General features: G+C 42.2%; 1 protein-coding gene across 4 annotated transcripts in view; it reads right to left on the bottom strand.

The window, feature by feature from the left end:
• OCA2 (OCA2 melanosomal transmembrane protein) overlaps positions 1 to 18,228 on the bottom strand; it is a 226,474-nt gene that overhangs the window by 63,210 nt on the left and 145,036 nt on the right. For all 4 annotated transcript variants that reach the window (XM_054813838.1, XM_054813836.1, XM_054813837.1 and 1 more), the window contains one exon: positions 5,250 to 5,343. In XM_054813838.1, the coding sequence (XP_054669813.1) occupies positions 5,250 to 5,343 (94 nt within the window). The remainder of the gene's footprint in view (positions 1 to 5,249; positions 5,344 to 18,228) is intronic.

Here is an 18,228-nt window from a genome sequence, read left to right as displayed (position 1 = left end):
TTAGAGAAAAACTGAGAGACATTTCCTAAATTTCTTTTTTTTTTTCCCTGCCTTTTAAAGTCAAGAGCAGCAACATCCTTTTCCTTTTGAAAGATCTCAAGTCACTCTCATTCCCCACAATACCACCCTTTGATTTGGATTATGTGTTGTATATCCATAAACAAAAAACTTATCTAAATCTGGGCTGTCTCACAAGACATAAAACTGACCTCCAGGACTTCTTGTTATTAAAAGACTGCAATGGTCTTTAGAAAGAATAGGAACTTTCAATATCAGTGTCCTGGTTAAATTCAAGCTCAGATAAATACATTCTCTACACTAAAACTTTTTCCTACAGATTCAGTTACACATAGTATACAACAATTAAATTCAAAAGCAAAGCTGAATAGTGGTCCTCTTACATAACTGCTATATTTTTACTCAATACAGTCAGTTCTTGATAGACTTTTTGAATCTTTCAAACTGAAAATAAAAATTTGATCTATTGTAACTATAAAAGAACTTCAAAGGATCTACAGTTGTGCTTTTTTCATAATGTTAATTATAATATATTTTAAGAAATTTTATGTTTTATTGAAGGTTATCACTTTCCCCTCATATTGCAATGAAGGAGAGTTGGTTTAGGAATACAAACAATATTTCTATGTTTATACCTTCGCTGTGTCTGAAGCTTTAAAACTGGTTTAGGATTTTATTGAGCAGAATCAGCAGGAATAATAAACCAGTGATGCTCCGCTGTGCAAGGCCCCATCTGCATCAGGGACCAAAGGAGGGGTGCCAAGAGACAGAATAGCTATAGCACTGGACCACTGAGAGAAATCCAACTGTTTAGCTGCACTGTGGGATGCACTCTTTTAATAGCTGTAATTAGCACAATGTCCTGTGGATAATGGGTTTTATTCACACCTGGATTTTGACCCTGCAAGGTTAGAAGAAAAGAGCGAGCAGCCCCCTCCTCCTACTTCCTTTCTTGAAGTAGAGCCTACAACCGAGCTTGTGTGGCCAGAATAGCACAGCTGTACCCATCCTAGAGATTGCCTCTTTCTGCAGAATTGTGACAATGATGACTTTCAGGTGTTGTCCTCCAGGAAAATATACAGAGACAAAAAATAGTGCAAAACTATACACTGCAGAAAATGTCTCCTTCGGACCACAGCAACAATCACTGCAGCAAAGAAATACTTTTTGCACTTTTCCATGCTAGCAACAGAGAACTCAAAAGGTAAGGACTTTCAAATATGAATTCAGTCACTTTTAAACTCAAGTCTTTTTTTTCCTGCTTTTTCAAAACATACTTTCTATAAATCATGAAAAAAGGAAAAGATAAAAAGACAAATAAATACCAGCTCTTAAAATGTCAAATGTACAAAACCTCTTCAGATAATATCTTAGGTATAACCTCTTCAGCTCAGCAAAGAATCTAGTTCTACACAATTGAACAGTTTTAACAGGACGGTTTCTGTGTACTTACTCGAAGTGAGTTGAATCCGTATTTCATGTTATTTTAAAACTTATGACCCAATAAAAGCAGTGCAATTAAAACTCCTCTTGTTCTGAAATTGCTGTAGCTAGCAATATTCATTTACCCTCCAAAATTTTAGAGCAGCATTCCCTAGACAATATTGGAAGGTCTACGTACAATTCCATCTCAAGAGGTACCATAATGTCATCATGTACTAGAATAGGAAACATTAATCAATAAAGCTTTATTTAATGTCCTCTCCTGCAAAAGAAATATGGATGCAGATTCATCAGACCACAGAAAACAAGAGACATTACTTCCTTGTTTGTTTCCTTTTGTTCCTTTTATATTTCCTGTTTTCTTTTCCTTCATGGTCAAAACATAATTAAAATACTGGGAGACAATACATAATACAATTTTTCCAGCTACTACTTAGTCAGCCTGACCATTAATGCCCAGACATACAAGAATTAATAGAGTTATCCAGCATTCAGAAGAATTGACAAACCACAAGGCCCCAAGGTCTGAAATCATTTGACCTGTCTTGGGCACCTACCTCAGCTACTCAGGTTCTGCATGTGAGGAGCTCGATGTGCTCTGCAGAGAACATCTGGTGTTTTCAGTGGGTGAATAAACATCTGCCTCTCAGACATGCTTTTCTCCCCATTACCAAACAGAGAGCCTGGGACAGCCAGACTCCTAACTTACAACTTAATTTATGTTCTTAAAGATAGCTGGGTCAAATATAAACCTACATGTCCAGAACCACATTCCTTGAAAAACTGCCATGTTTATTTCTTAACTGTGTAAGATTGACCTGACCTGAGCCAGAAAAATTCTGCACGTTCTTCCAAGGAAGACCCAAAAATTTCAAAATTGTGACCATCTCACCAGGTAACGCCCATGGCCATCACTGTTCTTGGCTTCCTTGATTGACAGACAGGATTTTTCATCCCTTCTCATCTTCACAGACACATTTTACAGAGCAACAAGCTTCTACACAATTTTCAGCTACTCCTTATGTCTGACCCCAATGTCATGAAAGATAGAAATTTAATAGCAGCTCTCTTTTGGGAGACAATGCTGAAGGTGACAACAGCGTCACAGTTATACTGGCAAAGGTCTCTCCATCTTGCTTAAGACTGGCTCAGTCCTTTCATTTCCAGGACAACAGCTAAAGCAATGAAATTTCTCACCACCTGGAACCAATGCTCAGCTAGTTCCCAAGCCATGCCGTCTCCCAGCCGACTCCCCCAGTTATATACTGCGCATGATGTCATATGGTATGGAATATCCCATTGGCCAGTTTGGGTCAGTTGTGTCCCCTCCCAAATCCTTGTGTACCCCCAACCTACTCGCTGGTGGGGTGATGTGAGAAGCAGAAAATGCCTTGACTTCTTGGCAACAACTAAGACATCAGTGTGTTATCAACATTATTCTCATCCTAAATCTAAACCACAGCACTATACCAGCTGCTAGGGAGAAAATTAACTCTATCCCAGCTGAAACCAGGACAAGTGCTTGCCCTGAGCCTCAGAAACGCTATCAAACTACCAGAATTGAAGCTCTGCATTATGTAGTAAACTAACCCTAAAATATGTAGTTATAATGTATTATTTTATCAGACACTTCTACAAAAAATCTTGTTTGCCAAATTCCTTTGGTTGCATAAGCAGTGATAAGATCCAATCTTTTGCCTTAAGCACCAGGCAGTAATGATAGAATTGTAATCAATCCCTTCCACAATAGGATTAGCCTACCTTGAGGATTCCTTCACACCACTTCAGTGCTGATAAGACTTTTGGAAATAACTTTTAAAGGCCATCAACACTTTCTTTTTAAAAAAAAAAAAAAGAAAATCCCCTTTTCCCCCACCTTTGGAGGCTATGAAATCTTTTAAAGCAAAAGCTTTTCCATGCTTTTCATTCCCTAACAATGAACTGCTATCCATTAGCTTTTAGTTTTGACATGGAAAAGTCAGAAGCATATTATTTTTCAGGCTAACACTCCTATGAGACCTTTGCCAGTATAACTCAGCATATGCTCAGCTAATAGAGCACAGTCTGGAGAGTTTAAGCTTCTGCTAATAATGATAATCTAACTTTTTATCCAAATATCTGTATGGAAACTACCTGAATACCTGGGCACTTCCTATGGATCTCTAGTGCCTTTAATTCAAATAATTCCCATGGTACTGTTTATATTTTTACTTTTATCTCATACTGCCTACACACAAAAGTATTTTTTAAAATCCTGGCAGCCCTTCAATGAACCAAATTAATTTGGGTTAAGATGATAACTGATATTTTAGGAATATCACTTGAGACTTATAAAGGTTTCAAGGCTGGTGAAGTGCCTCTCACTCAGAATATGTCAATGTAATCTGGCCAACTTTATATTTCTTTTCTTTTTTTTTTTATCTGAAAGTTTAATGAAATCAGAGTATGTTTGGTGATTAGTAAATTGTGAAGAAAGATGATATTTTTATGGCAAACATCTAATAAAGATGTGTTGATTATTCAAATCACTGGTTTTAAGGAGGAAGAGATTAAAGTCACAATATAATGATGAGTAACGATGAGTACAAAAAAGATATTCCTCAACTGAACAACCATTGTTTGGTATAAATTGCCTTGCCTTTGCAACATGCTCTTAAAACTCAATCTTTAAATTACATCATTATAATCTTTGTTAGGTATTAAGGTTACTTGTACTAGCAATCACTTAGCTAAATAAACGAACCAGAACTTGTATTACACACAAAACTGGTTTTAGTTTTAATCTCTGTAAAGTCAAGGAAACTATTTGGAGGGGCATGGAGGGGGAGAAGGGCTGGATTCATTGCGGAATACCATTTTATCCATTTTAACTTTATTTAACCTAAATATCTAAATATTCAGGGATCAAAACACAGCCCAATACAATGTAATTAGCATTAAAATTCTCAGTAGTAAAAAAATAATACTTACTTTATTTCTCATTAAAAACTTTCACATTTTAATTGCATTTAGTACACTTGCTATTTGGAAATGTTGTGTTGTAACACCTTCAGAAGCCATTTGCAGAATGTTAAAAAAAAAGTAATCAACTATAAACATTAATTTAAAAACTACCGGATGGCTATTCTCTTTTATATAAATACATGGTACATTTTCAATTTAAAAAAAAAACTAATGAAACCATCTGCTTGTTTGTGCTAATGAACTGACAATACAAGCAATCCCAGTTAACACCAAGATGGGTACTAGAAGAATGGCTATTAGCTTTCGTTATTAGAGGTACATTTCCAAAAGACTTCAAAAAGACTTTTCTTAGAGTGAGGAGTGATAAATAGGTCAGCAAATGGATCCTCAAACCATTTCTGTGAGCCAGCCAGAAAACCTCCCAGTGACTTCAGTAGACTTTGAAGCAAGCCTTCAGATCTCAGCTATTATACATTTTCTGCATCTTTTCAATGAGCAATGACAGGTCTCTGTTCTGAAAGCTAAATGTATCTTTGTATTTTCTCTCACAAAAGATCAGAACCCCATAAGCACCATCTGGACTGCTTCTTTGTGCGTCTGTACTTTATGCAGATATGGTCTTCAAACGCAGACTGCAAAAATCCTACTGTAGCAGCAGACAGTGACTGGGATCCTTCTCCAGGAGTCCTTTGAAGTCAAAAGGAGCTGGATCAGGCCCTCACAATGATTTGCATAATAAAATCATTGAACCTATTGTGCCAGTTTATACATGCCATAATTGCATAGCTGTTACCTTATGTCAGCTTTCTCACAAAAACTCTTACCTCCAAGGCACGCACCCATGGCCAATGAGAAGATTAATGGTTTCATAGGCAAGTTAACATCAGGATCTTTACTCAGGTTGAGAAGCACAGGAATCTGTAGTTTAAGAAGAAGAGACGGAGAGATTTAGGGGACATTAGCCAACCATCAGCATGATATAAAAAAAATTCATTCAAATAAACAACATAAAACACCAACAAGTCTGAAGAATAACTTGGTTTATTTTTCTTTTTTTTTTTAATTAGTATCTTTGCATCGTATTCTTGCTCTGTGCTCACTTTTCCCCACTGACTGCTAGTTCCACAAGCCAAAGAGAAGGTAAAGACTTCAGCAAGGCTATTGACACTGTCTGCCATAGCATCCTCATAGGCAAGCTTAGGAAGTGTGGGTTGGACAAGTGGTCAGTGAGGTGGGTTGAGAACTGGCTGAATGGCAGGGCTCAGAGGGTTGTGATAAGCAGCGCACAGTCTAGTTGGAGGCCTGGAGCTACTGGTGTGCCCCAAGGGTCAGCACTGGGTCTGATCTTATTCAATATATTAATCAGTGACCTAGAAGAAGGGACAGAGTGTACCCTCAGCAAGTTTGCTGATGATACAAAACTGGGAGGAGTGGCCAGCACAGCAGAAGGCTGCGCTGCCATTCAGCAAGATCTGGACAGGCTAGAGAGTTGGGTGGAGAGGAACCTAATGAAGTTCAACAAAGGCAAATGTAGGATCCTGCACCTAGAGAGGAATAACCCCGTGCAGGAAGTTCTACCAGAATATGAGAAAAAACTTTTTCACTGTGAGGGTGACCGAGCACTGGAACAGGCTGCCCAGAGAGGCTGTGGAGTCTCCTTCTCTGGAGATATTCAAAACCCGCCTGTGCAACCTGCCTGCAATATTAGGCCAAGCCTGACAAAACTGAGGCTTTCTTAAGGTTACGACTGCCTCCCATTAGATCCTTCTAGTTCAATAGGGAACTGACAGTGACTATAAATCAATTCCCTCTCCAGTTCTTGAAACCTAAAGGACAGAGCTATATCCCCTCTTCTTGCTGGAAACAGCTGTAACATATGTCCAGACCTTCACGATCAAGATGTCTGTAAATCATGTATATGTAACTAAAAAATTCCTGAATCCTTGTTATAATCAAAATTGTCTGATCTGTTGGGGAAAAAGTGAGAAAGATCAATGTGGCAGGCTTCTGAATTCATATGCAGAGCTGAGGTTTTTTACTTTTTATTCTAACATTGTATTTACTAGGTAATGTAGATTTAGTTCACTGGGAAATATTTCCAAGGTTTCTGAATTTCCTTTAACCATTTTAGCAAATAAAATAAAATAAAATCCCTGAAAAGTCAAACGAGGCTTGTAGGAGACATAATAGACTTCATTAAGCAATTGATGTAGACCCCAAAAATACAGCAGGCAGGCTTTCTAGTTGCACCAGATCTCAGTCAGTAACACCTTTCAAAGCTAAATAACTTCCGTCTTAGTTGGGAAAAACTGGTCTCAGTTCAACTTAATTGTGTAACCACTTGGTTTGAAAGAAAGTTGTAATCAGTACCTGTAGAAAGGTCATTAGCAAGGGGAGAGGTGATAATGTTATTAACCTGTTTTTATTGTGCACAGAGGTGTATGAGACCAAAAGGGAGAGAGAAAGAATAAGCAAAGGTGGAACAGAGAAAGATCAAGCAGGAAGGGATTTGTGGGAATAACTGTGATATGCCTTAAAATTAATGCTTTCTCAGAGTCCAGGATTTTTAGTAGTGAATAGAGTTATGACTTCTAATCCTCCAATTTGTCATTTGAATGTATTTCACAGGTCCCCCTCAAGGGGTATGATCTCAGAGATGGAACAGCTGCTTCCTGAAAAATGTTTTCACTTTGATGGCTGAATGATGCTCACCTTTACTGACTGTGTTTATTCTTTTGGTATGGAATAATATATAGGCTTTGTGAAGAATTACAACCCTTTTCCCATCCCTCCTGCCAGTGGTGCTAATCATCCCTCTTCAATCCTCTAATTGATTAACCTAGATAAGTTAATGTCTAAACAATTATTCTTGAATTGTACATTGCCTGAAGATGTCTATTTCTATTTTAAGGCCTAAAGGGTCAGCTTGCCAAAATCTTGTATGTTTTTTTCCACAAAACAGTCATGAAATATTTCATTTCTCCCCACAAACTTTGTTTCTCTAAAACCATCACTGCCAGAACATGATATGCAATCCAAACTGCAGTTATATTTATTTCAAAACAATGTTGTGTTTCAACATAAGAAAAAATTTAAACACAAATACTGAAATCACAGGATAAGCCATCTTGCTCCATCTAAATGAAGCATTTTTCCTACTACATAATTTTGACCAGAGAACCAAAAGGGATTATTTAGTTCCTCGGTATTTGCAAGTATCCCGACGTACCACAGTAACTCACTTGTTGCAGGACACAAGCCTAAACGATGCGGACTAGCACCCTTTTTAAATTAGACTGCCGTGTGTGCATGCCCTGCCCAGCAAAGAGAAGGTAGTTAGGCAGAGGAAATTAAAATTATAATGCTGTTTTCTTGCTGTTGAAGTCAGTCCTAAAGCTGTTGCCAGCCAGCTCCCAAGTGCCGACCAAGTAATGCCATTTTCATACCCAACTGGTGAAAACCGTGCAGAAAGCAGAACCCTAGAGCCCTCCAGGATTCCCCTCTGTAATTATGGCACTGTGAAGGACATGAGAAGTGAGAAGCAAAACAGAGATCCCAGATAGAAAATCCATGAGGTAATTCGCTGCCTGGTATTAGCAGCCACACATGCATAATACTCCCACCAGAAAATTTGGTTCTCTGTTTAGTGAAAGAGTTCAGTGTCAGGAGCTCTCAGCGTCCTGTAAATCTGTGTTCACTGAAGACATAGAAACCCCCTAGAAGAAAGTCACATAATAAATGTTTCAACTCATTGTGTCTTCTTTTAAACACAAAGATACATTGCAACGTATCAAGAGAAGGTGCAATCATGTAATGTGCTTGAATCTCCATTTCGTAATTTTTTTAAACCCAACAAAGTATTTTAGGACCCCAAATATGCATTTGACCCCATTGGTTTTATTGCTCTCTCCTTCATATAACATTGCTTTTCCTCCACTTAGAAACACTGTGAATTCCTTTTAAAAGGCTTCATAATAATTAATCCTCTATGTTAAAATTATCATCAGTGATGTCATGCTCCTAAGTGCATTAACAGGCAGTTAAATTAGGAATCTCTACTCCCATAAATGTCTGGTTTTGTGGCAAGGGACAAACATTGAAACATGCCTTAGCAATACGCATATTTGCGTACACTTAAATTTGAATCTTTCCCCTATTTAAAGGAATTAATCTCTACCAAAAGTAATGATTATAAGTCAGAAAGGGAATGGAAGTCCTGCAGACGTTTGACACATACTTGAAGTTAGATTTAACATGCATATATCCTTTGTAAATAGGAAGTATATCTAACAAGGAATGCTGCACATTAAGTTTCAGTTTTGAATAACCAGATGAAAGATGAATGCAAAACATTCAGTTAAATTTCTAGTTTCTGAGATGATAGAAATATTTAGTTGATCCATAATATACACTCATTTTTTAACAAACATGATGGATTATCCTGTGTGGCAACTGCATGCCACAGAGTGTCCAAAAGTCACTGGCATCTAATTCTTTTGATCTAAAAGTAGGCATAATGCAAGCAGATTGTTCTAATTTCCATCCCAAGATGCTCAAAAAAAAAAAAAAAAAAAAGGAGGAATTAAGAAACTTGATCAACAGCAAGAACTCTTGAAGAGATGTTGCAAAGCAATTAAAGCCAATGGACATTTCTCATTGCTTGAGAGTTTGCATTTTAAATAGATAAGGATCATGCACAGGGTTAGTTACAAAGGAACCTGCCTCTCTGTTTTCCCCTAAAATCACCTTTAACATTTTTTGTCACAATCGTTCAGGCAATTATGTGTCAGGCAACATTTTTGCACTACCAATATCTCAAACCTCAGTTTCATCTACTGTTATAGTTAACCTGAGCACTAAAAACAGAAATGCAAAATATGAAAAGGTTACAAGGAAACTTTTCACTGTAGTTTTCAATGTTTTGAAAAACTGAATTGGTTCTACAACTCTTTCTGATTCAAGTCGTAAGCATTTGCAATAGCATCAGAAGCACTCCAAGCTAGGATAGTTTGCAAACTGGGGTATAGTTGCCTGTGATATTGTGTTGGGTTTGCGTGGCAGGGTTTTGGTAGCGGGGGGGCTACAGGGGTGGCTTCTGTGAGAAGTTGCTAGAAGCTCCCCCTGTGTCTGACAGAGCCAATGCCAGCCGGCTCCAAGATGGGCCCGCCGCTGGCCAAGGCCAAGCCAATCAGCGCCTCTGTGATAACATATTTAAGAAGTAGAAAAACACTTAGAGGGAGAGAGCTTTTGCAGCCGGAGAGAGGAGTGAGAAGATGTAAGAAACTCTGCAGACACCAAGGTCAGTGCAGATGGAGGGGGAGGAGGAGCTCCAGGCGCCGGAGCAGAGATCCCCCTGCAGCCCGTGGTGAAGGCCATGGTGAAGCAGGCTGTCCCCCTGCAGCCCATGGAGGAAGGATGAGGGGGTGTAGCGATTCCACCTGCAGCCCGTGGAGGACCCCACGCCGGAGCAGGTGGAGACACCTGAAGGAGGCTGCGGCCCGTGGGAAGCCCACGCTGGAGCAAGTTCCTGGCCGGACCGGTGGACCCGTGAAGAGGGGAGCCCACGCCAGGGCAGGTTTGCTGGCAGGACTTGTGGCCCCGTGGGGGACCCCACGCTGGAGCAGTTTGCTCCTGAAGGTCTGCACCCCGTGAGAGGGACTCCATGCTGGAGCAGGGGAACGATGAGAGGAGTCCTCCCCCTGAGGATGAAGAAGCGGCAGAAACACCGTGAGATGAACTGACCGTAACCCCCACTCCCCGTCCCCCTGTGCCGCTGAGGGGGGGGAAGGTTGAAGCCGGGAGTGAAGTTGAGCCCGGGAAGATGGGAGGGGTGGGGGGAGGTGTTTTAAGAGTTGATTTTATTTTCTCATTCCTCTACTCTGTTTTGCCTAGTAATAAATTAGATGAATTCCCTCTCTAAGTTTGGTCTGTTTTGCTCGTGACAACAATTAGTGAGTGATCTCTCCCTGTCCTTATCTCAACCTGCAAGCATTTCGTTATGCCTTTTCTCCCCTGTTTAGTGAATGAGGGGAGTGAGAGAGCGGCTCTGGTGGGCACCTGGCCCCCAGCCAGGCTCAACCCACCACAGTCTTTTTGGCGCCCAACGTGGGGCACGAGAAAATCGAGATAAGGACAGTAATTGGAAGAGGTAACGAGCAAAACATTGACTGAACGTAGATTGAGAGTGAAATAGCGGTGAAGGGATGAGAGGTGGATTCTGTGTGTATTGTCTACTCTTGTTTAGTGTTGTGACAGTGTTGCTTTGATTCTGGTGGGGGGAATTCTTTTTCCTTGTAGATGTGATTAGTGTGTGTGTAGTTTTTCTGTTGAATATGTTTTAATAATTCTTAAATATGTGATTCACAGAGGCGAGGGGTGGAATGTGTTGGGTTTGCGTGGCAGGGTTTTGGTAGCGGGGGGGCTACAGGGGTGGCTTCTGTGAGAAGTTGCTAGAAGCTCCCCCTGTGTCTGACAGAGCCAATGCCAGCCGGCTCCAAGATGGGCCCGCCGCTGGCCAAGGCCAAGCCAATCAGCGCCTCTGTGATAACATATTTAAGAAGTAGAAAAACACTTAGAGGGAGAGAGCTTTTGCAGCCGGAGAGAGGAGTGAGAAGATGTAAGAAACTCTGCAGACACCAAGGTCAGTGCAGATGGAGGGGGAGGAGGAGCTCCAGGCGCCGGAGCAGAGATCCCCCTGCAGCCCGTGGTGAAGGCCATGGTGAAGCAGGCTGTCCCCCTGCAGCCCATGGAGGAAGGATGAGGGGGTGTAGAGATTCCACCTGCAGCCCGTGGAGGACCCCACGCCGGAGCAGGTGGAGACACCTGAAGGAGGCTGCGGCCCGTGGGAAGCCCACGCTGGAGCAAGTTCCTGGCCGGACCGGTGGACCCGTGAAGAGGGGAGCCCACGCCAGGGCAGGTTTGCTGGCAGGACTTGTGGCCCCGTGGGGGACCCCACGCTGGAGCAGTTTGCTCCTGAAGGTCTGCACCCCGTGAGAGGGACTCCATGCTGGAGCAGGGGAACGATGAGAGGAGTCCTCCCCCTGAGGATGAAGAAGCGGCAGAAACACCGTGAGATGAACTGACCGTAACCCCCACTCCCCGTCCCCCTGTGCCGCTGAGGGGGGGGAAGGTTGAAGCCGGGAGTGAAGTTGAGCCCGGGAAGATGGGAGGGGTGGGGGGAGGTGTTTTAAGAGTTGATTTTATTTTCTCATTCCTCTACTCTGTTTTGCCTAGTAATAAATTAGATGAATTCCCTCTCTAAGTTTGGTCTGTTTTGCTCGTGACAACAATTAGTGAGTGATCTCTCCCTGTCCTTATCTCAACCTGCAAGCATTTCGTTATGCCTTTTCTCCCCTGTTTAGTGAATGAGGGGAGTGAGAGAGCGGCTCTGGTGGGCACCTGGCCCCCAGCCAGGCTCAACCCACCACAGATATATATTGTAAAAAGATCTTTGTCGTATTGATTTAACTTATTTGGAATGCAGATTTTTTCATAGTTTTATGAAGTGCTGCCCCTCAACAGAGAAAAAAACCCCAAAAGTTAAAGCTTATGAAGCCTCATTTTTCCTTCATTATTCCCTCTTCAGATTATGTAAAACCACCCTTATCAATATTAGAAGGAGAATAATAATGTCTTATCAGGAAAACAGCTTTCATTTCTTATACCCTTTATTTCAACAATCTTACCAGGATAAATCTCTGTTGGACTGGTTTCTAGAAAACTTGCTAATTTTACTGGAAAGTTTGATATTGAACCACTCCACATTGCTGCTTGATTGGCAGGATTTAGATAAAATGAGTGATGTAGCTCAACAGAGCAAAGCCAAATCCCTCTCACTCACTCATTGTAAGACTATTTGTCTCCAGGTATTAAAACAAAAAAACCCACAACTGTAAGAAATAATGATTGTACGTGGGAAAAGGAGACTGTCCTCAAAGACTTGATACAGAAAGGAGATAGCCATTAATCTCGATTCTATACAGGGTGTTATGTGTATTATATATTGGATGTAAGCTGATGCACAAAGAACAGCGCTAGTGTCTACAGATGTTGATGCATTTGTCTGTATAACTATCCTAATTGAAATCGACCCTTGTGAAGAAAATGTTTATTTATACCATATACCGTGGAAGTGCATAGGATATGTTACAAATATAAAAAGAATAAAAATGGGAATGTATATATTTTCACACTGTCTTTTAATCTTGAATCAGTATTGCAAGCTTTTAAAACAGGAATGGGATTTTATTACTGTTATAAATTATCCACTTTCCCTAGAAAACCTAATCTATTAACAATTAATAATATTAGAAATTAATTCAGACTCAAAAAATATGATTCTGCAGGACAGAGTATTTCTTCCTATCCCTCTCAGCTCTCTAAAATCCTGAAAATTTAAGCCAGATGAAACAATCAAGAAGAAAGGAAGCTCAATTTTTATTTTCAATGAAAGCTTTGAAAAAGAGAAAATTGAGAGATTTTAGACTAGAATTATATATACCAATTACTACTAGCTAAATTTCATGCAATACTGTTAGTTTTCTCATAACAGTCCTTGCATTTATATTGTGGTATGCAGTCCCTTTTTGTTAAAAGAGATTGGTGGTGATGTTTGCACATCTGCCTACTTGACAGAGGGGGTCTACTTGACACCTCCCAAGACTTGCTCCTTCCAGTCTTGTTTGTACAAAAGTGGAATGAAGAGCCTTTAATGTTTTCTTTTCACATTTACTTTGGTACATAGACTGCATTCTTTGTAAGTAAAACCATGACCAAAGAGTTAACAATTTTCACACCTTGCTGTCACAGCCTCTTTTCCAAGACTCCAAACTACCAAAGAAGAAGTTGAATCAAGACCTTTTCCTATTCGCCTATTTTTATGACAAAACCTTTGCATGAGCATGGCATTCTGCCAGTCAAGAAGATGAAGAAGTGAGACCCCTTTCAACCTGTGAAGACCTTCTTCTGCAATACAAACAGAAACGATGATTTAGATTTACTAGCTAGACCCCTGGATATACAGAGAGGAGACCAAAGAGGAGAGACACTGGTCCTGCTCTATCAGTGTCTCCTCCTGGGATGGCAGGAGACTCATAAGAAACAGTAGAGTGAAGCCCTCTCAGCTACTGCTTCCCAAAGATAACACTTGTACAAGTAATCACACACACCTCCATTATGCAAGAGTAACTTAGGCAAGTTTATCCTATACCTGTGCAGTGCAGTAGGAGGCATCAAGTCATATTGCCCATTTTGTCTATTTGTGCAAAATGACAATGGTGCAGACCTTCATGTCTTTATTTTAGGGATTCATTGCTGCTCTATACTGTGGGATTTTATGGCACACACTTTGCTAAGAACTGCATCAGTCGCTATGGGGAGCTGCTCTGGAGCCAGCCCGGCCCGCAGCAGAGCAGCAGGTCTTGACTCACAGGGGGTTTTCCTGAGACAGGGAAGCACCAGGAGAGCAGAGAGACCTGCCAGCAGCCGGCACCTATTGCCGGAGACGCTGAGGCAGCCTGGGCATTGCCAGAGCCATGGTGGCCACCTCCACACCTACAAAAGGAAGCCCAGGGAGCACAAGCAACCAGGAGTGCTGTGACCAGAGTGGGCAAACAGGGTGATGCGTGGCAGCCAGGGCAGTTTGGGCAGGAGGGCAAGCAGGGAGGGCATATCTTTGAAGGAGGGGCATTCCACTGGCCAAGTGGGAGATGAAATACACATAACCCAGCAACCAGCACCATTCTCTGACAGGTCAATGGCACCCATCCTACCTGACCCTCAAGGCAGAAAAGTGGGCAGTCAGCAAAGGCTGCAGCTCCAGCTGCGGGGTCTGCACCATCTACCCCAGAGGTGGCCGATGCCTCCACCCAGACAGAGCTGCTGAAGGAGAGGCTGCGGTGCAGGCCTCAGGCTGCAGGAAGTGCCCAGACCTTTCTCCTGGGGCAGGAACAGGGAGCAGACCTGCGTGCAAAAGGTGCGCCCAGGTGAGGGACCTCCTGCAGCAGGTGGCTGAGCTGCCGGAGGTGGCGAGAAGGCTGTGTAACATCAGGGAGGCTGAGAAGGAGTTAGACAGCTGGTTCCAAGCACAGTTTACAGTGGACCCACAGCCCATGGCCAAGAAGCCAAAACCACCCCCACCAGCACACACAGAAGGGAGAGGGGCCAACAATGCAGAAGAATGGAAGCTTGCGATGGCAAGGACAAGCAGGAGGAAGAGACTTCCCCCAAAGCCTGAGGTGCCCTTGCAGAACCACTTCACTGCTCTGCAGACTGAAGAGGAAAGACCCGCCACATCAGGAGAAACCCTGGGGAGCTGACTAAGGCAGCCCAGTCTGCTCCCCGTACAACAACCAGTGCAACTAAGAAAAGGCGATGAGTGATGGCAGTAGGCAACTCTTCCAAGAGGTACACAGGCACCCATGTGCTGACCTGACACACTCTCTAGAGAGGTGTGCTGCTTATGGGGGGCTCAGATCAGGGAAGTCACCAAGAGACTACTAAACCTCATACAGTCAATTAACTATTATCTATTGCTGTGGTTTCACGTGGGCACCAGTGATACAGCCAGGAGCAGTCTGAGGAGGACCAAGAAGGATTACAGAACCCTGGGAACCACGGTGAGGGACTCTGGAGCGCAGCTAGTTTTTTCATCAGTCCTCCCGGTCACAGGGAAGGGGTTTGAAAGCGCCAGTCAAATCTGGTGAGTCAACAAACAGTTACAGGACTGGTGCCACAGTAGTTCGGCTACTCAGACCATGGGACTCACTTTGAGAAACCTGGTCTACTGGGGGCTGATGGCATCCATCTGTCAGAGCAGGGGAAGAACATCTTTGGTCATAGGCTTGCCAAGCTGGTGAAGAGGGCTTTAAATTAGAGTTGTTGGCAGAGAGGAACCTCAATCCATCCCACTCCTACCAGTTTGATGCCAGTGCCAGCAACAGATGCCCAGAGCCGGGAGAAGGATTGCAGGTCAGCGGGAGAGCACCTGCAGTGCAGCACAGAGGAACTCCAGCCACTCCAGCCAGTCAGTCAGCTTCATCAGGGGCCCAACTTAAAGGCCCCTATGCAAACACACGTAGCATGGGGAATAAACAAGCGGAGTTGGAGACATGCGCACGCCTGCAGGGTTATGTTCTTATTGACATCATGGAGATATGGTGGGATGGCTCCTGTGACTGGAGTGTTGGAATGGAAGGATACAGGCTCTTTAGGAAGGACAGGCAGAGGAGATGAGGAGGGAGTGTCACCCTCTATGTCAATGACCAGCTGGAGTGCATGGAGCTCCTCCTGGGGATGGATGAGGAGCTGACCGAGAGCTTATGGATCCAGGATTAAAGGGATGGCCAGAGCAGGTGACACTAAAGTATAAGTCTTCTACAGGCCATCTGACCAGGAAGACCGAGTGGATGAGGCTCTCTATAGACAGATAGGAGCATCCTCACATTCTCAAGCGCTAGTCCTCATGGGGGACCACAAGCCCTGGTCCTTCAACCACCCCAATATTGGAGGGACAACACAGCAGGGCTGTGTTTTCTCAGCCTGGAGAAAAGAAGGCTCCGGGGAGATCTAATTGTGGCTTACCAGTACCTGAAGGGGGCCTACAGGAGAGATGGTGAGGGACTGTTTATCAGGGAGTGTAGTGACAGGACAAGGGGTAATGGGTTTAAGCTGAAGAAGGGTTGATTTATATTAGATGTTAGAAAGAAATTCTTTACTGTTAAGAGTGGTGAGGCGCTGGAACAGGTTGCCCAGAGAGGTTGTGGATGCCCCCTCCCTGGAAGTGTTCAAGGCCAGGTTGGATGGGGCTTTGAGCAACGTGGTCTAGTGGAGGGTGTCCCTGCCCATGGCAGGGGGGTTGGAACTAGACGATCTTTGAGGTCCCTTCCAACCCAAACCATTCTATGATTCTATGATAAGCAATCCAGGAGGTTCCTGGAATGTGTTGATGGTAGAGACCTTATAGCAGCCTTCTAGTCCCTAAAGGGGACCTTCAAGAAAGCTGGAATGGGACTTTTTACAAGGGTATGTAGTGATAGGACAAGGGGTAATGGATTTAAACTGAAAGACAGTAGATTTAGATTAGATATAAGGAAGAAATCTTTCATGATGAGAGTGGTGAGACACTGGGTCCCTGCCCAGAGAAGCTGTGGATGCCCCATCCCTGGAAGTCTTCAAGGCCAGGTTGGATGGGGCTTTGAGCAACCTGGTCTAGTGGGGAGTGTCCCTGCCCATGGCAGGGGGTTGGAACTAGATGATCTTTGAGGTCTCTTGTAACCCAAACCAGTCTATGATTCTATGCATGTGGTAAAGATGTCTTCCATGAAAACTGCAGAGAATATGCATTAATAGAAAAAAACTATGGCCCAGTCTTTACACTCTTATCAAGCACTGAAATGCAGGACATAGTAAACTCCGGCAGGACAGAAAGCAAAGAAGATCCAAAAATAAAACTGACACTAAGAACATGAGATACATACAAAATATTCGGTATTGCAAATGAAAAGACTCTCATAGTTGTAGAGGCGATAAATAGTAGGCCAAAAATTATCTGGCTTCTAACAACAACCTGTCAAAGACTAAGTCACCTTGCCAGCCAGGTGGTTAATGGAAATTGTTTGATACACTATATTGAGGAAATAGTATTTAAACTCAGCTAAAACAGGCATTTACTATGGCTATATTTTTAGTTCTGGTAATAAAAGAAAAATATAAACAGATGGCTCCAGCATATGCAGCTGATAAAACATGTCAATTAAACTAAAGAGCATGCTGGTAATAAAATCATGTCACCTAACATTCTAAGGGCAGAAATCCATGGCTATTTAAATGACAATACTAGGAAAATGCAAGCCTTAAAAATTAGTAACCTCCCTGACAAGGAATGTCATTGTGAGTTTATCCTGTTGAAAAAAGAGGAAAAATATCAGAGGATTAATAGAATGACACATAGAGCATCACTACATGATTCACCACATTTATTCTTTAGACAAAGCAGGCTGGATATCCAACATGAAAAAAAAAACCCCTTGCCATTCAAGAAATAAAATGTGTGAGACTTACTAACTGAGCTACTGGTTTATTAATTGTTTATGCACAGAACATTTTGTGGGTGTTTTTTAAGCAACTCCCAGATATATTTGTATATATTACATTTGCTGCTGGCAACATAGTCTTTTGCATACAGTCAGAGTTCATAGAGTTTCTCGCAAAGTATATCTCAAACCCAAAATATTTTGCGTTACATATTGGCAAAAAAATGATTGATTTTACTATCACAATTCCCAGGCATGCTTATGTAAGGAAGTGCAATAAACACTCACTCATATAAACATCTATTTAATTAGATAGCTGGATCTTCACTCTCCAATGCTTAAAGAGAAGGGAAAAGTCTTGGGATTACAGTTCATCAAGCAAATTTAATCTCATCTTGTTTTGGGGCAGTTCATGATGTTTTCAGTCAGGACAAATTATGAGAAACAAGTAACTGGAAGATACTCTGAAGACTCTTTTGCCTTTGTGCGGCTCCAATGCTTTATTATACTTTAACACAAACAGAATTTCACCAAGACAGAAACAGTAAAAGTAATCAACCTACGATGAGCTAAGTGTCCTCAGAAACTCATTCCACTGTTTCATGTACACAATTATCTTTCCACAGCATCCTCTGTAGCATAAAATACTCACTGTGTTCTGAGCTTTTTGCAAAGATTTCAGTTTAGCTACCACTGTACATGAATTCCATATGGTCCTGACATTTTTGATGGTGGGGTTATATCAGTTTTACTATTGTCTAGAGCAAAGAAG

The sequence above is a fragment of the Grus americana genome, chromosome 1 (genome assembly GCF_028858705.1).
Source record: "Grus americana isolate bGruAme1 chromosome 1, bGruAme1.mat, whole genome shotgun sequence".
NCBI classification, from domain to species: Eukaryota; Metazoa; Chordata; class Aves; order Gruiformes; family Gruidae; genus Grus; species Grus americana.
Note: the sequence above shows the minus strand (reverse complement) of the source record. Positions and strands in the feature narration are given on the sequence as shown.